General features: G+C 39.0%; 2 protein-coding genes across 4 annotated transcripts in view; one reads left to right on the forward strand and one right to left on the reverse strand.

The window, feature by feature from the left end:
• LOC126720293 (rust resistance kinase Lr10-like) overlaps positions 1–16,332 on the forward strand; it is a 139,491-nt gene that overhangs the window by 70,111 nt on the left and 53,048 nt on the right. The window lies entirely within an intron of this gene.
• Positions 14,780–16,332, reverse strand: part of LOC126720292 (rust resistance kinase Lr10-like) — a 76,515-nt gene continuing 74,962 nt past the window's right edge. For 2 of the 3 annotated variants that reach the window (XM_050422624.1, XM_050422622.1), the window contains one exon: positions 14,780–16,108. In XM_050422624.1, the coding sequence (XP_050278581.1) occupies positions 14,991–16,108 (1,118 nt within the window). In that variant the 3' untranslated portion in view covers positions 14,780–14,990. The remainder of the gene's footprint in view (positions 16,109–16,332) is intronic. The other variant, XM_050422625.1, reaches the window with a different exon arrangement.

Raw genomic sequence — 16,332 nt, forward strand, 5'->3', positions numbered from 1 at the left:
TATCAAACCCATCCAACACCCAAAATGGCTTTCCAACATTGTACCTGTGAAGAAGAAAAATGGTCAAATCCGCTGCTGTGTAGACTTTCGCAACCTGAACAAGGCATGTCCCAAAGATGAGTTCCCCTTGCCCAATATCGACCTCCTTGTAGATTCAGCTGCAGGAAACTCAATGTTCTCGTTTATGGATGGGTACAGCGGATACAACCAAATCCGCATGACAGCCAAAGATGCAGAGAAGACGGCATTCAGAACTCCGATTGGAAACTTTTACTACACTATAATGCCCTTCGGCCTCAAAAATGCGGGGGCTACGTATCAGCGGACCATGACAGCCATTTTCCATGACATGATGCATGAGGAGATGGAGGATTATGTAGACGATATTGTGGTCAAGTCAAAAACCAGAACAGGACATTTCCAAGTACTTGAGCAAGTCTTTGAAAGATGCAGGAAATACAAGTTACGTATGAACCCCATGAAGTGCGCCTTTGGAGTGTCTGCTGGAAAGTTCCTTGGGTTCCTGGTACATCACAAAGGCATAAGCGTGGATCCAGCCAAGGCCACAGCTATTGCCACGATGAGAAGACCAACTACTGTTAGAGAACTTAAAAGCTTCCTGGAAAGGGTCTCCTATATCAGGAGGTTTGTACCTGGTTTAGCCTCAGCTACGGCAGGCTTATCAAAATTACTGAAAAAGGGAAATGAATTCACCTGGGGAACAGAGCAACAGGAAGCTTTTCAAAGAATTCAGGGCATTATGAACCATTTGCCCACCCTCCAGGCACCAGTACGTGGGCGACCTCTATTGCTATACTTAGCATCAAACTCTCAGGCAATAGGAGCCTTGCTGGCACAAGAAGATGACCAAGGAAATGAGCAGCCCATATACTATGTAAGCAGAACACTCAAGGATACCGAAACCAGGTACCCCAGAATAGAGAAAGCCTGCCTAGTGATCGTTTATGCATCCCAAAGATTGAAGAGGTACTTCTCAGCTCACCAAATCCTCTTGGTAACCAAGTCACACCCCATAAAAGCACTACTGCACCAGCCCCTTCTCACGGGAAGGATGGCACAATGGCTAGTATTGCTCTCACAATATGATATAGGCACGAGAACTCCCAAGGCTGTAAAAAGCCAGGCCATAGCAGATTTGCTAGCCCAATTCCCAGGGAAGGAAGAAGGCCCGCTGAGCGAAGAAATCCCTGGTGAGGTAGCAGTGATGGAGATCCTAGGAAAGAAATGGACCATGAGGTTCGACGGGTCAGCTACAGCAACTTCAAATGGGGTAGGAATTGTGCTAAGCTGTGAAAATGGGGATGTCATGCCCCTGTCTTTTAAGCTTGGTTTCTCGTGTTCTAATAATGCAGCTGAGTATGAGGCATACTTGACTGGGTTGGCTATAGCACTCAGCATAGGAGTGAAACACATGAGAGTGTTGGGAGATTCTAATCTTGTAGTCTCCCAAGTGAAAGGTGACTTTGCATTACGGGAACAAAGCTTAGCAGCCTACAGGACTTGGGCACAAAGACTGGAAGTGGAGTTTCAAACCTTCAGCATAGAATACGCTCAAAGAAGCGAAAACAGGTTCGCAGATGCTCTCGCCACCCTGGGATCCCAAATACCATTTGATGGGAGAGATACACTGATAAAAATAGGAAGGCAGGAACATTCTATTGTAAGGATCCTCCAAGGAATGTACCCAGGGGAATCCAAACAGTGGGACTAGAGGGACGAAGTCAAAGAAAGGATGAAAGAAGTAAATCCTAGAGGGAACATCAAAGAGCTAATGGATTACACTCAGATAGAAGGAGAATTGTACAGAAGACTACCAGGAGGAATACTGTCCAGATGTATCACCGAGAAGGAAGGAAAGTTAAAATTAGAAGAATTACACGCCCAAACATATGGAGTTGCAGAAAAAGTCAGCCTATACAGGAGGATGCAACGCATGGGGTATTACTGGCCAGACATGGACAAGGAAGCAGCAATCATACAGGGGAAATGTAAAGAATGTCGTTTGGCAATCGATAAAGAAGAAAGCTACGCTGTGTTTGTTACAGAAGATTGGCGGGTTCCTTTCATAGGATACCTGGCTCAGGGTATCCTGCCAACCGACAAGGAGCTGGCCCATAAGCTCAAGAAACTAGCGTGCAGGTATTTCTTGCAGAATGATGTTTTGTTCAAAAAAGGATACCACGGGGATCCCCTCAGGTGCCTGGGACCAAAGGAAGCCAGAGAAGTGGTCAGAGAAGTACACTCTGGAGATTGTGGAAGTCACCCAGGAAAGAGAAGGCTGCACAAGCAGTTACTGTTGTTAGGGTATTACTGGCCAACGATGAAAAGAGACTCTGAGGAGCTGGTCAGAACATGTCATGCTTGCCAAGTCCTAGGAGATGCGATTCACACTCACCCAAATGTCCTACAGGATATGACGACACCATGGCCTTTTCATACTTGGGGGCTCGATCTCATAGGGCCCATAAACCCTCCATCCAATGGTTATATATGGATCCTGGCAGCCACGGAGTACTTTACAAAATGGGTAGAGGCCATCCCTTTGAAAAAAGCTACTGGAGCAACTGTAGCAAATTTCATTCGAGACCACATCATTACAAGGTTCGGGATCCCCAGAAGACTTATCAGCGACAATGGAACCCCATTCATAAACAAAGATGTGAAGGGATTAGCTGAAGCATACCACATCAAGCATAGAAGATCTACCCCATACTACCCACAAGGAAACGGCCAAGCTGAAGCTACTAATAGGGTAATGTTAAAAATCCTCAAGAAAATGAAGTATGAGTATGGAGGAAAATGGAGTGACCATCTGGCAGACGTGCTTTGGGCATGTAGGAGCTCTGTAAAGACAGCCACAGGATTCTCCCCGTTCTCCCTGGTTTATGGAACAGAGGCCATCAGTCCTGTGGAGTTAATCATTCCTACACCAAGGGTGGTTCTCGAGGAAAGTCAGGGAGAAAGTGAAGACGCAAGCACTGAAAAGAGATCAGTAGATCTGGAAGGAGTAGAAGAAGAAAGAGAACTGGCCAGGAAAAGGAGTCAAAGATACCAGCAAAGAATGACCAGAGCATATGCACAAGCAGTACGCCCAAGAGTGTTCACCAAAGGGCAACTAGTGCTAAGGATGGCGGAGCACGTGAGGAGGAACCTGCCAGGGCCTTCCAAGTTCACCCCAAAATGGAAAGGACCCTACATCATCAATACAGCTCATGAAAGTGGATATTATTACCTTGCCAAAGAAGATGGGACAGTCCTGACAGAACCCATAAACGGGAAATGGCTGAAGCAATATTATGCATGAGGACAAGGGGATCCCCAGTACCTCGGGGTCCTTTCACCAACTTCACTATCTGCTAAGTTCCTTTTTTATTTTGCCTTTTTATTTTTCAGCTTTTATCAAGAATTCTGGCCTAGGATAATTTTGTTCAGGAACATGTGATAGATTGACACTTTGTGGTCAATGCTGCACCAAAAGACTTTTGCTTTGTTCCAAAAAAAAAATGATTATGTTTTAACGAAGTTCCTGTTTCTTCAAAGTTTAATTTTTTTTTTTATTGCAAAGACCAAATGTGGATAAATTTAAGGAAGGATACCTAAGTCAAAAAAAAAAAGGGAGAATATGTAATACCCCTTTTACATATGGCCCAGGATCCACCTCACCAATAATTTCAGATATCCCGCAAACAGTTCCAAGTGCATAGGTCTAGGATCACAGAATAAAAGAAAAATATCTAGGATACCTAGCCTAGCACTTGGCAAAAGGGGAACCTGTCAAAAGCTCATGGATTGGGACCGTATCTCAAAAAAAAATAATACATAGAAGGATACTAGTGTACCCAGTTCAGTACTCGCACAATAAGTCACCAAGTACCTGGACCAGAACTTACAGTGAAGCCTGTGGAAACCATGGTCCAGGACTCAGGAAAGAAAAGAGTCACAAGAAAGCAAAAACAATATATATATCCAAGAAAAAAAGCAGATTCACATACCAAGAAATAAGTAGCAGTTTTGAAGCACAAAAGAGAAAGCAAAGAGCAGAGCAATGTTCGAAAAAAAAACTTATACAACCCCAAATTGTTTATGTAAATGAAAAAAAAAGGCTAAGGAATGAGGCCGGCCAACAGAGAAGCATCTGGAGAAATAGCAGGAACAGCCAAAGAAGAAAGGATCCTCTGCCGCTTGACTTTCAAATCTTGTAAAACTTTGTGAGCATGAGCCAGAGCTTCCTCAGCAACAGCTATCTCAGTGTCTATGCTCTTGAACGATTGCCTTTGAAACAGCATATGAGCCAGCAGACGCAAGTGATCCAGCAGGAAAGATAAATTAAACTTGGCTTCTAGAAGGTCCTGCACCACCCCTCTCCATTCCAGAAGCTTTTCTTCAGACAACGAATCAACAGAGGAATTCCTTAGAGAAATCAACACAGCACACAGCAACTCCATCAAAATATTGCCTAGAAAAATGCCTCCCCTGAAGCCACTAGTAAAATCCCCGTGACTCTTGAGCAGGCTCTCTAGCAGCGGCAAGCCCTCCACAGGAACAGAGAAGCGCAGGAAGCTGCCGTAAGAAGACCCAAAAACATGAAAGTGGCTGGCAGGAAGACTGTTGAATTCCAAAAGATCGAAGCGAGCCAGGAAAGAGGAAAGCTTTGAATCAAGATCTGAGGCAGCCACCTTCGAGGCATCCCCCATCACCGTGTCACCACTTGCAGAAACCTGAGGACTTGCAGCCTTTTGCTCTGGATGAAGGTCAGCAACTCCAACAGGTCTCACAATTCCTTCAGGGATAACAGGCTCAGAACCTGCAAAGCCTGTATCAGTATTCAAAAAAAAAAAGAAAGAAGAAAAAAGAAAAAGAAGAACAGATTTAGAAGAACAAACCGGTTCCAGTTTCTTGAGGCAGAACCTCTTCTTCCTGATCTCCTGACTTCCCCGAAGATTCTGGGAAGGAACATAAGGCAAGTTGAAGAAAAGGTGAAGGACCAATGGCAAATTGGCTAAAGGAAGGGACAGATGCAGGGGGCTTCGCCATGTATATATATAAAAAAAAAAAAAAGAAGAAGGAGGGGGAAAAGAAAAAGGAAAACACGATGGAACGGCTTGCACTCACCTTCTGAGCTCTCTGATTCTAAAGAAGAGGCAACACTGGGAGCGGGTTTCTCACTGGTTTGACCTAAAAGGAAAAGAAGGAACTCAAGAGAAACTGAGAAAGAAGAGTGAGACATAACGTTATTTTAAAAGAAACAAGGTTTACCTGTTTGTTTGGATAAAGGAGTGTTTCCCAAAGCACCTTTATCTGACAAGGACTGAGGAAACACAGTCTTGATAGGACTGGGAGTGCGTTCGAGATGGGGACTTTGAGATGATGGGATCCTAGAAGCTTTGGGATCCTGAGAATCCTGGGAACCTTGCATCGGCTGCCCAGTTTCCTCAGCGGGGTCATCAGTAGGGGGCTCCTCCCCCATAACAGGAAAAATGACGGAAAGAGCTGTGATAGTTTCCTCCCCCAGAGCTTTGCCAGTCACAGGAGGGGATACCTCCACCTAAAGAAAGGAGAAGCAGAGAAGGCAATACTAAGTGAAAAAAAAAAAAAAAAATAGCAGGAATGCTAGCAACACAGAAAGAACAGAAGAAGGGGGAACACACGTACCACGTCGTCTCCAGAAGATTGACTCTTACCCTTCTTATAATCAGACTTGCGCTTGGACTGCAAAGAAAATCACCACTCGTCAGCAAAGATAGAAAATGAATGCAACAAAAAAAAAAAAAAAAGAGAAGAAGGAAAGAAGTCTTGCCCTTCTCTCTCTCTCTATAGATTCTCTGGAAGTCTTTTGCTTACTACGAGTACGCCCAGAGGGTCCTAAAGGAGGCTGGGATACCAAACCAGAGGATCCTAAAGAACCATGGACTGAAGCAGTCATAGGAACCTGGGGAAAAGAAGACTCTACCTTGGTCTTCTTCCGGGTCCTTGAAACTAAAGGTTCCTTGACATCCTTGCCTTCGTGAGATGCCAAGTGTGCTTGGGATTTCCCCGTTTTCCTTCTTTTTGCTTCAGAGCCTATCTCCACACCCCCTGCACTTTCGCCAACATCAGCGGCTTTCATTTTCTTCAACTTAACATCCTTACCTTTAGCAGTAGCAGCACTAATTGTCTCTGTTGCACCTTTTTTGATGGGCACCCCAGAGGAGGTACCAATGATAAGACTATCACCCAGCCAGGCCTCAGGAAGATCCTGTCCATAAGTCACCCAACCTCCCCTGGAGGAATGCCACTCTGCAAACCCAGTCTTGCTGCTTGCAGCAGCAGAAACAATCCCAGCAGTAGGAAGGGATAGACGTCTATTAGCTGTCGGAGCAGAAACAATGCTAGAGTTTGGGACTTCCCGAATTGTACCAGTACCAACATAGTCAACAAAAGATTTTTGTACTCTTCTCCAATAACCGGTGTAGCCACTAGAAGCAAAGACTCCTCTCTGGGAGTTAGGCACTACGAACTGGGGGCTCCTCCGAGACCAATAAGAAAAGGCCTGCAGCCTCAAGAAAGGATCCAAGGAAGGAAGGGATGGCACCACATCCTTGAAAACTGGCGGGATATCTTGATCAAAACCAAACTGTCGAAGCACCCGGTGTGCTGAATAATGAGTGTACTTTGGGCCACTCGAAGAAGGCACGGGAAGCCAGGAGGGGCTAATGCAGGCAAGATAAGCCAGACTGCCCTCATCACCACGGCGCAAGTCGAAGGTATTACCTGTTGAAGATAAAAAAGAGGACAACACAGAATCACACGCAAAGCCAGGACCAAACTCACGAGGGGATCTCCAACATAAGCTCCCTGCTTGGTCAAACAACTCCACAAGGTTGAGGCCACCACCTTTTAAGCTAATCCAACGGAAAATAATGGGAAAGGCATCAGTAGAATTGCCACAAAGACCCTTCACTATGTCGGGGGATCCTTGGAACTTGTCCTTCACAAACTTCAAATTTCTACACTTAGCCAAGGTAGCTGCAGAACGATCCCACATGAAAATCTGAAGAATGGCACAGTGAAGGGATGAAGTAATCACATAGCAAGAGTCACCCTCAGTCTCATCTCCATGAAGCTGGTCCAGTTGAGAATAAACGTGACCCAAAAACAGAGGGGCCAAAGGATATTGAGTACCTCGAGCCAATTTAATTGCCAACGGAAAAAGTGAAGACTTGACTCCGTACCCAGGGAACTCACTAAACAAAAATTTACTAAGCCAGAAGGCCAGGAAACCGGCCCACCTCACTTCTTTATCCTTTTCAGGAGAGAGGGTCATCACCCATCTCCCCATCCTAGCCGGCTTACCACCAGGAGAGGCGGAGCGACCACCAAAATGACCAAATAATTTCTCTTCTACCACGAGATCCTCACCAGAAAGATCAATATCAAAAGGATTCTCTTCACCAAACACCGGAAGGAGGAAGTTATTAACCACATCCTCCAAGGTGATCGTCAATTCACCAGTAGAAAAGAAAAAAGTATGAAGGGAAGGACACCAACGACGTACCAGATGCCTGAGCCCTTTGGCGTCTCTGAAACCCTCAAGGTTTCTGGAAATAGCCACTGACTTTAGGATGCCGGCGCGCTCCAAACGACCCACAAACTCAGCATCGGACAGTTCCTTGTCTACCCATATGGGCCAACCCTGAATCTTCCCCGCCACGAAATCGAAGAAAATAGGAACCGCCTCTCGGATTCCTTGTCTGATCTGGAGATCAAAAATCTCTCTAGGGTCAGGAACCTGGGCGGAACCGGCGAAACCCGCTTGGCCAGAAAATAGCCAAACGTGAGGGGATGGAGGAGCCTCACCATGAGAAATATGAGGAAAAAATAAACTGGAAGAATACCAAGGATCCCGTAGAGGGAAGGCTGGACGCTCAACAACCTTACGAGAATCGCTCGGAGCAGAACCAGAGGAACCTTCACCCTCAGAAGGACTGGGAGTACACTCTCTCCTTTTTCGAGAAGAAGAAGAAGCCATGGAAACACACACACTGTGAGAAGGAAAAAGATTGAGGGTGCGAAAAAGGAAGACCAGAGTAACAGAGAAGAAGAGAAAAAGAAAGAGAAACACAGAGAGCGAAATAACCCAGAGAAGCAAAGTGATAAGATGAAACGGCTACAATAAAGGCGCAAATAGCAGTTGGGGAAAACAGTTTATGAAAAAGACGCGCCAGTTGCCAAAGAATTTAATTTGAAGTAGGAGTTACAGCAGTTATTAATGAGAAATAACGGGAAACGAGGAAAGTGGGTAGAGGAGTTTCACCTCAAATACCCAACTGCCACGTCCCGTATAAAGAGGAAGCTGTGAAAGAATAAGGGAATACAACACGCGAAAAGGAGGTGACTAGAAGCAGCAGAAAAGAGCCGGGATCCCAAGCAAATAGGAAGGGAACCCAGTAGAAGTTAAAAAGGGGGATACCACAAAAACCTAGGGAAACCTAAATCACTCACGCGTGGGCTTCAGGCAACCCACGAGCTTGGGGGGCTAAATGTTGAGGTCTAAAAAATCACAGTAAAATAAGCCCAAGAAAGAATAAGCTAAGCCCAAGAACGAGTGAGTTAAGCCCAGAAGAAAAAAGACCAAGTCCAAAGGGATTATACAAAAGGCCCTGAGGATCCCGAAGCCCAGAAAAGGAAAAGCAACCAAAGAAGAAAAAGAGAGAACGTCACAGCAAAGTACAAGACGCGAGGATCCTCGGGCACCATCAATAAGCGCGAAGAAAAAAGAAGACCAGGACAGATCGATAGAAAGAAAAACAAGAAAAAAACAAAAGGACGCAAGCGACCCTTCATGGCACAGACAGAAAAGGCGTCGGGGAACCAAAACAAGGAAGAAGAATGTTAACAAAAGCGATTTCAAAAGAGCAGAACAGGATTCCGCCCAAATAGGAAAGAAACGGAAAAGTAAAAGACACCAGGAGTGAGGATGCCGAGAAGGGCATACCTCAGCACGCCCCAAAGAGGATGGCCAACCAGAAGCTTTCGAAGGAATCAGAACCAAGAGAAGGAAAGAATGAGTGAAAACGGAAAAGGGGACTTACCGAGATGATGAGGACAGAACATACTCTGTTTGCAAAAGATCAAAACAGGGGAACCAACGGTTCCCCAAGACGCCCAGAAAACTCCACTATAAAAGGAGAGGATGGGTTGTGAAGAAGGCAAGGAGAAAAAAAGAAAGGAACACAGTAGAAAGACGAAATTCTCTAGGAAAAATTATCAGAAAAGTTAGGCAGAAAGAAAATATTAAGGGAAAACAAACACTGCTTCCCGATATCCTGTAAAAGCAATTATGGCACATACTCAGATCCAACAAGAATCAAACTTTGCAAGTTTTGAAGGCTGAAATAGCCATTCAAGGCTACAATTTTTGAGCTTGATTGGACCTTGTATCACGTCCTAGTAAGCTTGCTGTAATCAAACAGATAATGCTTTAATGAAATATTGTTCCCAGGATCCCCACAGTACTTCGTTTTATTGTCTTACTAATCCTGCTTATTCTTTCTTTCTGAACTCACGTTATTAAATCTGGCACTCCTCGATATCCTTGTTTGTCATCTTTTTGTATGTTGCCAGGAACATTCTCTGCATTCACTTGATTCTTAAACAGCCATTTAGCTGCGGTGAGTCAAGGCCCAGTCCACCAAATCCCCTTTTTCTTTTTCACTCAGGCTCGGGATCCTTGGGCCTAAGTATCCCGAAAAAGACACTCTCACAGGGACCAAAGTAGGAATCGTGCGAAAATGTAGGGACCAAAATGTGCTTTTCGCCTTAATAAATTATATCACAAGACTTTAATATGATCTCATTTGACCCCTCCATGAAATATCCATAGTGAAAAAAGTCATAATATATAAACTATTATTTTATAAACAACTATTTTATTTCTTGAGTCCCCGGTTTAATCTTTTAGTTATTCATATTTATGAAATTTAATTTCATTAAATATAAACTTTAGTAACTCTTTACTAAAGTGGCCGACCTTGAATAACCAGTTCCCATTAAATTTATCTCAATGAGATATTTCGTGTCTCTATGGAAAGAGATTATGGATTCCATCTTAAGAATATGTGTTCCTTCAACACTTCGGGCAACTACCCAACATACTGAGGTTTTCACTATTAAATTAGATCTCACTCTTGATATGTCAAAGTAACTTACATTTCATGATCTGGTTCACAATCCTTTTAGGTTTGAGAGTCTATGAAAATAGAAGTTGCGAGATTTATTATTCAAGTGACCATTGTTAATTGAATAACTAATCTTATAGCGGTCCAGTTCAATGTGTCTTACATACTTAAGACACATCAACACATCAACTAGAAGTCTCCACTTCGTTGATCAAGACAAACCATCTTTGTTGAATTGTTATAGTCTTCACAGATGAAAGGCCCAGTTTGAGTTTAAAACGAACTTGTGATTTATATCTTCTATAACTAATTTACATAAATCACATATAATGCATCTCAAGGACTATGATAATGTCCAATTAGTTCATATACAAATAGTCTCATATAATTAAACAATTTAATTATTTATAATATGCCAATAAATTGGATTTTAGGGTACAAACCCTAACATAAAAGAGGGGGGGGGGGTGGGGTTAGTATTGATTGCTTAAAATTACATTATTATCTTTGTCTTGGTAGGCAATATCACATCAATTTCATGTTTAATTACATGTAAATGTGTGAGTTTGAAATATTTCTCAAAAATATACTCATTACGTGTATTTTTCTCTTGTAGGAGATTATAGTAGAGGAAAAACTTTAGAACGTTTTTCATCTTTTGTTTTATTTTTTTTTTAGACATTTAGCATTGTTTTTACGGGCTTCTTTTGCATAACTATGTGTGGCTAAATCTCTAGCTAGGGTTAGAGGTGAAACCTAATATTTTCATCATGTGTTCTTGAGATTATCTACATGCTTTATATAGATTGATGAATGAATTGTGTGGTTGATTTACTATTTCGAACCATTGCATGTTGACAAGTTTTTAAGATTTAATATGATTTTTATTTATATCGAATGCTTGAACTCCTTGATTCATTATGGTTTGAGAATATATTGAATGTTTAATTTCCCTTGTACCATGCCAATTGAATGATTTGCTCAATCACTCATATTCAATCTATTTTATACCTTGCTTGAGTACTTTATTTTTATCTTCTGATTAGGCGAGTTGGCTCTCTACCCTAATTGAGTTAAAAATAATCCAAGTTCATGTGATAAAATATTAGGTGGATCCTTGAATCCTTAGTGTTTTCTCTCCATTAATTTCTCTTAGATTTATTTTGTTATTTTCAATTATAGTTTCAATATTATCTTGCTCCATCTTTGCATGGAAAAACAATCAAACAACTGTTTTTATTTGCTACTTAATAATAGAGGTTTTTACATTAGTGTCAATCATTCCTAGTGGATTGACCTTGGACTCATCGAGATATTATTACTTGTGAAAAATTTGCACTTGAGTTTGCATTATCTTAATTGCAACAATTAGTTTTGTTGTTGCTTTTCCTCTCCTCCAATTCTCATCTTTAATATAATTTTTATTTATTTGCTAGATTATAAAGTGAATATATATGTATGAGATATTTGGTTTGTTTTCCTATGATCTCACCAAATTCATAGAAAAGAAACGCTGGACTGTAACAATAGTTTGTGATAGGTATGTGATAATGACTATTAGTGTTTGGATGCATATATTACACCTTTATGCAAAGCTTTTTTGTCTCTTGACATCATACTTTTAAGAATTGTAAGTTTTGATTTATAACTATTAGATTTTTCCAATGAGGATCTTCACTTGGAAATATTTAATTGCATATTTCAGGTTTGAAGTTACAAAATTAGGTAAGGTTGACAGATAAAATTAAAAGAAAATATAAAAACAAATTATAGATAGATGCGAAGTGGCTATCCGAATTTTTATTTTCAAGGCTTAAATCAAATTGGCTATTTTGGGATGGTTTTTTGAAATTCTTTCATGCATTCTTATGGAAGATTGACTTTTTAATGAGAAAGTATATTGCTTTGGTTTGTGATAAACGAGATTACATAATTTAAGGGCAGTTTTTGATTTTCTTTTTATGTAAAAATATGTTCATGAACTTTGAGGTTTGTAAGACTTGTTATTGAAGTTTGTGAAAATTTTTGAATTATATATATATATATATATATATTTTTTTTTAATCTTTCTCCTGTTGGTAACTCCTTTTTTATAGTTAAATTTGATCATGAATTGAGTTATGATTAATTGATTGAAGATCAATATGATTCACCAAGAATTTAAATTTATTTTGTTCTCAATTCATAAATTAAGAGGTGCTCTCTCTCTAAAAAAAATGGTTAAATTAGTTTGATTTCTAGACAATTTTCTACTGAAATAGATTGTAGTTAAGATTGCAAAATATTTAGTAATGTATAGATCCTATGAAGTTAAATTTGCAACTATCATGTGCTTCCCTTCAAGGTAATATATGGACATAACTAAAGTTTTACATGATGAATAATGTTTTTTTAATGTATTGTGGCACATGGTTGAGATTTCTTTGCAAACTACAGATAGAGTAAATGCTAAAAGAAATATTTTTATTCATGTTTGACATCAAAGTATCTTGATATCTGAAAATATGCATATGTAAATGTGGATCATGTATATTTCATTTTGAAATTTGATGTCTAAGAGGTTGTCATGTCTTCCCTCATGTTGTGAATATCTATTAATTGTTTTTTGTGGAAATGAATAGTATGGGAGAAACAAATGTATTTGTTTCATATAAAAAACTAGTCGCTAACCTGTGCGATGCACGGGAAAACTATTAGAAAATAATAAAGCATGCATATATTAAAAGACAATTTAAGTTCATGTGTACTTGCAAGGGATACATACCTAAATAGTTATTGCGGTAGAAATAAAAGCCTTATCTTTGAGATAAAGAACTGATGTAAACAAACTAATCTTACATAAAACAAATTAAAAAAAAAAAAAAAAAAAAAAAAAAAAAAAAAAAAAACATAAAACTGATGTCATGGGAAATTCAGCCACATAGTAGTAATATATAAATCTCTTAAAACCTAAACCTAAACCTAAACGTAAGGACTAAATATTTATGCGCCTTCTCTTGCTTTCTTGATGTATTTGGTTAAAAACATAAAACTGATGTCACGGGAAATTCAACCACATAGTAGTAATATATAAATCTCTTAAAACCTAAACCTAAACGTAAGGACTAAATATATAAACAAACTAACCTTACAAAAGCTGAACTTTATAAGCTAAAATCTATACCGTGAGTTGTAGATCTTGAATGCTATACCGTGCGTTTAGGGCTTCCTACATCTGGAGAGAGAGAGAGTTTGCAGAAACCAAAGAAAATCTCTCTATAGCTTAAGAAACACAATATATTAAAATCAAAGAGATAAAATTTTCAGAGGACAAAATATTATAGATAATTTAAAAGAATTTTGGTTTAATTCTTGAACACCGCAACTCCATAAAATTCATACTAATAATAATATTTTATGATAGCGCAGTTAGAATTTTGATTTAATTCTACTATGTATTAATTAATATATAAACAAAACTAACCTTACAAAAGCTGAATTTTATAAGCTAAAATCTATACCGTGCGTTGTAGATCTTGAATGCTTTAGGGCTTCCTACGTCTGGAGAGAGAGAGAGTTTACAGAAACCGTGACTTTATATTTCTTAACTTGAGAGAGGGGTAAGGTTGCTAGGGTTTTGTAGATCTTGAATGCTTTAGGGCTTCCTACGTCTGGAGAAAGAGAGAGTTTGCAGAAACCGTGGCTTTATATTTCTTAACTTGAGAGAGGGGTAAGGTTGCTAGGGTTTTGAGGAGTTATAATTTTTATTTATTTATTATTTTTTAAATATTGTGCTTTTTTAAATATTGTGCTGATGTGGAAAATTGTAGTGCCAGCAAAGGCTTCGGTTTTATATATATATATATATAGATGACACAATATAGTTATTTCTCAAAAAAGGATATATATATATATATAAGTGTTTTGTCCTATAAAAAGTTCATTCATTTTAACCATCTAATGTATTGCACGGGTTGACGACTAGTTATAAATATGTATAAGGTAACTAGTTACTTAAAAATTGTTGTTAATAATAAACTTCTTAATGAAAGGAGTTTATAGAGATTAACGTTAAAAACAAAGAGTGTCTCTAGCTTAGTTCTTTAAATAAGTTTTTCTTCCATCAAAGGGCTTTAAAAACATAGGTTATAGACTAGAAGAACTCTTACTAAAATTTGGGGTTTCTCTTCTAGGATCTTTAATAATAATGGTTAAGTTTTAACTTCTTCCATGGTTTTTCAATTTCTTACAACATGATCTTAAACAATTTATTTTTGTGTATGCTAGTATGCTACACATGATAACAAGTGTCAAAGTGATTTATTTAAGTTTAGCAGTTGTAGGCTTGTAGCTTTGGGCATCTTTAACCCTTTTGTAGTAGTTGATTTATAATGTAAATACATTTTTAGTCCCTAAATTAAGTTTAACCCATAAGTTATTTTAATCCTTGAAGTCTAGAGTGATCATTTTTAGTATATTAGATGATGTGGCCAAACTAAAAATTGACACATCATCACTCCAATGAAACTTAAATCGAACCCTTTAAGTTTATTTAGGGATTACAAGTGATCACTTTAAGTTTGTTTTATGAATAAAAACTATCTCTTTAAATTTCAAGGACTAAAAATGATATCTTTAAATTTTGTCTTATTCTATTGATTGGTTTTACATAAGGATTACATGGTACTTAGTCATTTAAAAAGTTACCTTACATGGTATTTATTCATTTAAAAAGTAACCTATAAAACAAATAGAATTATTAAATGATGGAAAGCTTGTGATATACATGGAAGATTTAATAATAAAATTATTGATGACTTAATTACATTTTGTCTAGGCGACAATACTATCCGAATCACTTGTAGGTATTCCTGCAGAATTATTACTGGTGTGGTCCTCAATTGACATCTCCTCAGGACCAAAGAAAGGTTTGGGAGGCATTTGCAAGAGTTCTAGCGGGCCTTCAAGCATCTCCAAGACTTTGCTCATGGAAGGACGATTAATGGGCTTCATTTGAATGCAACAAAATGCAACTATGATCATCTTCTTTAATGTTTTGTTCTCACCCTCTGTGCCATTTAACACCTCAAGGTCCTCACCTTGATCGAGTTTGTCATATATCCAAGACGGGAAGTATATCTGACTTGAATGCTCCACGGATGCATTCAAATTTTTCCTTCTCCCCACCATTTCCATCAACAACATTCCAAAGCTGTAAACATCAGCCTTATATGATATGCCCCCAATATTTTTGTAGAACAATTCTGGAGCTATATATCCTAGTGTTCCTCGTATAGCAGTGAGAGATACAATGCTATCATCTACCGGATACAATTTTGCAAGGCCAAAATCTGAAACTTTTGGGATAAAGTTTTCATCAAGGAGAATATTATGTGGCTTTATATCAAAATGTAGAATTTGCATGTCACAACCTTGATGTAAATATTCAATTCCCTGAGCTACTCCAACTGCAATCTCATATATTCTATCCCAAGTCAAGACGGTGCTATTTTCTCTATCAGGAAAGATGAACTTATCTAGAGATCCATTTGGCATGAACTCATATACAAGAGCTTGTTTAGAACCTTCCACACAGAATCCAATTAGCTGCACCACGTTAATATGATGTATCCTTCCAATCGTAGCAACTTCATTCATGAAATCTTGCCCGTTGGCTTTTGACTTGCTCAACAACTTTATCGCTACAGGATAGCCACTCTGAAGCTTTCCTTTGAAGACTGTGCCATAACCTCCTTGGCCTAATTTATCCTTAAAACCATTGGTCATGCTCTTTATTTGAGAATAGGAGTACCTTATAGGCATTAAATTGTGACTCTGCAGGAATATTTCAATGGCATCGTCCATGAACGTGTTTCCTGGGCCAAATTTGTATATCAAAAATGCAATTAAGCATACAATTCCTAGTTGAGCTCTTCCTAGGATAAATACTCCTACAGAAGACAAAGGTATAAAACAGTAAATATGAGGAAATTAAATCCTAAATTGCAATTTATTAATTTCAAATAAATCAAAACAACTCGATATATTATCCTATACTAAATAAATAAACAAACAAAATTTGGTGAATATATATTTTAACTATTTTTATACTTGATATATGATAATTAGTTTAGTATTAGGCATTATTATATTTTTTTATTGGCTGTCATTACTC

This window comes from Quercus robur, chromosome 4, assembly GCF_932294415.1.
Source record: "Quercus robur chromosome 4, dhQueRobu3.1, whole genome shotgun sequence".
NCBI classification, from domain to species: domain Eukaryota; kingdom Viridiplantae; phylum Streptophyta; class Magnoliopsida; order Fagales; family Fagaceae; genus Quercus; species Quercus robur.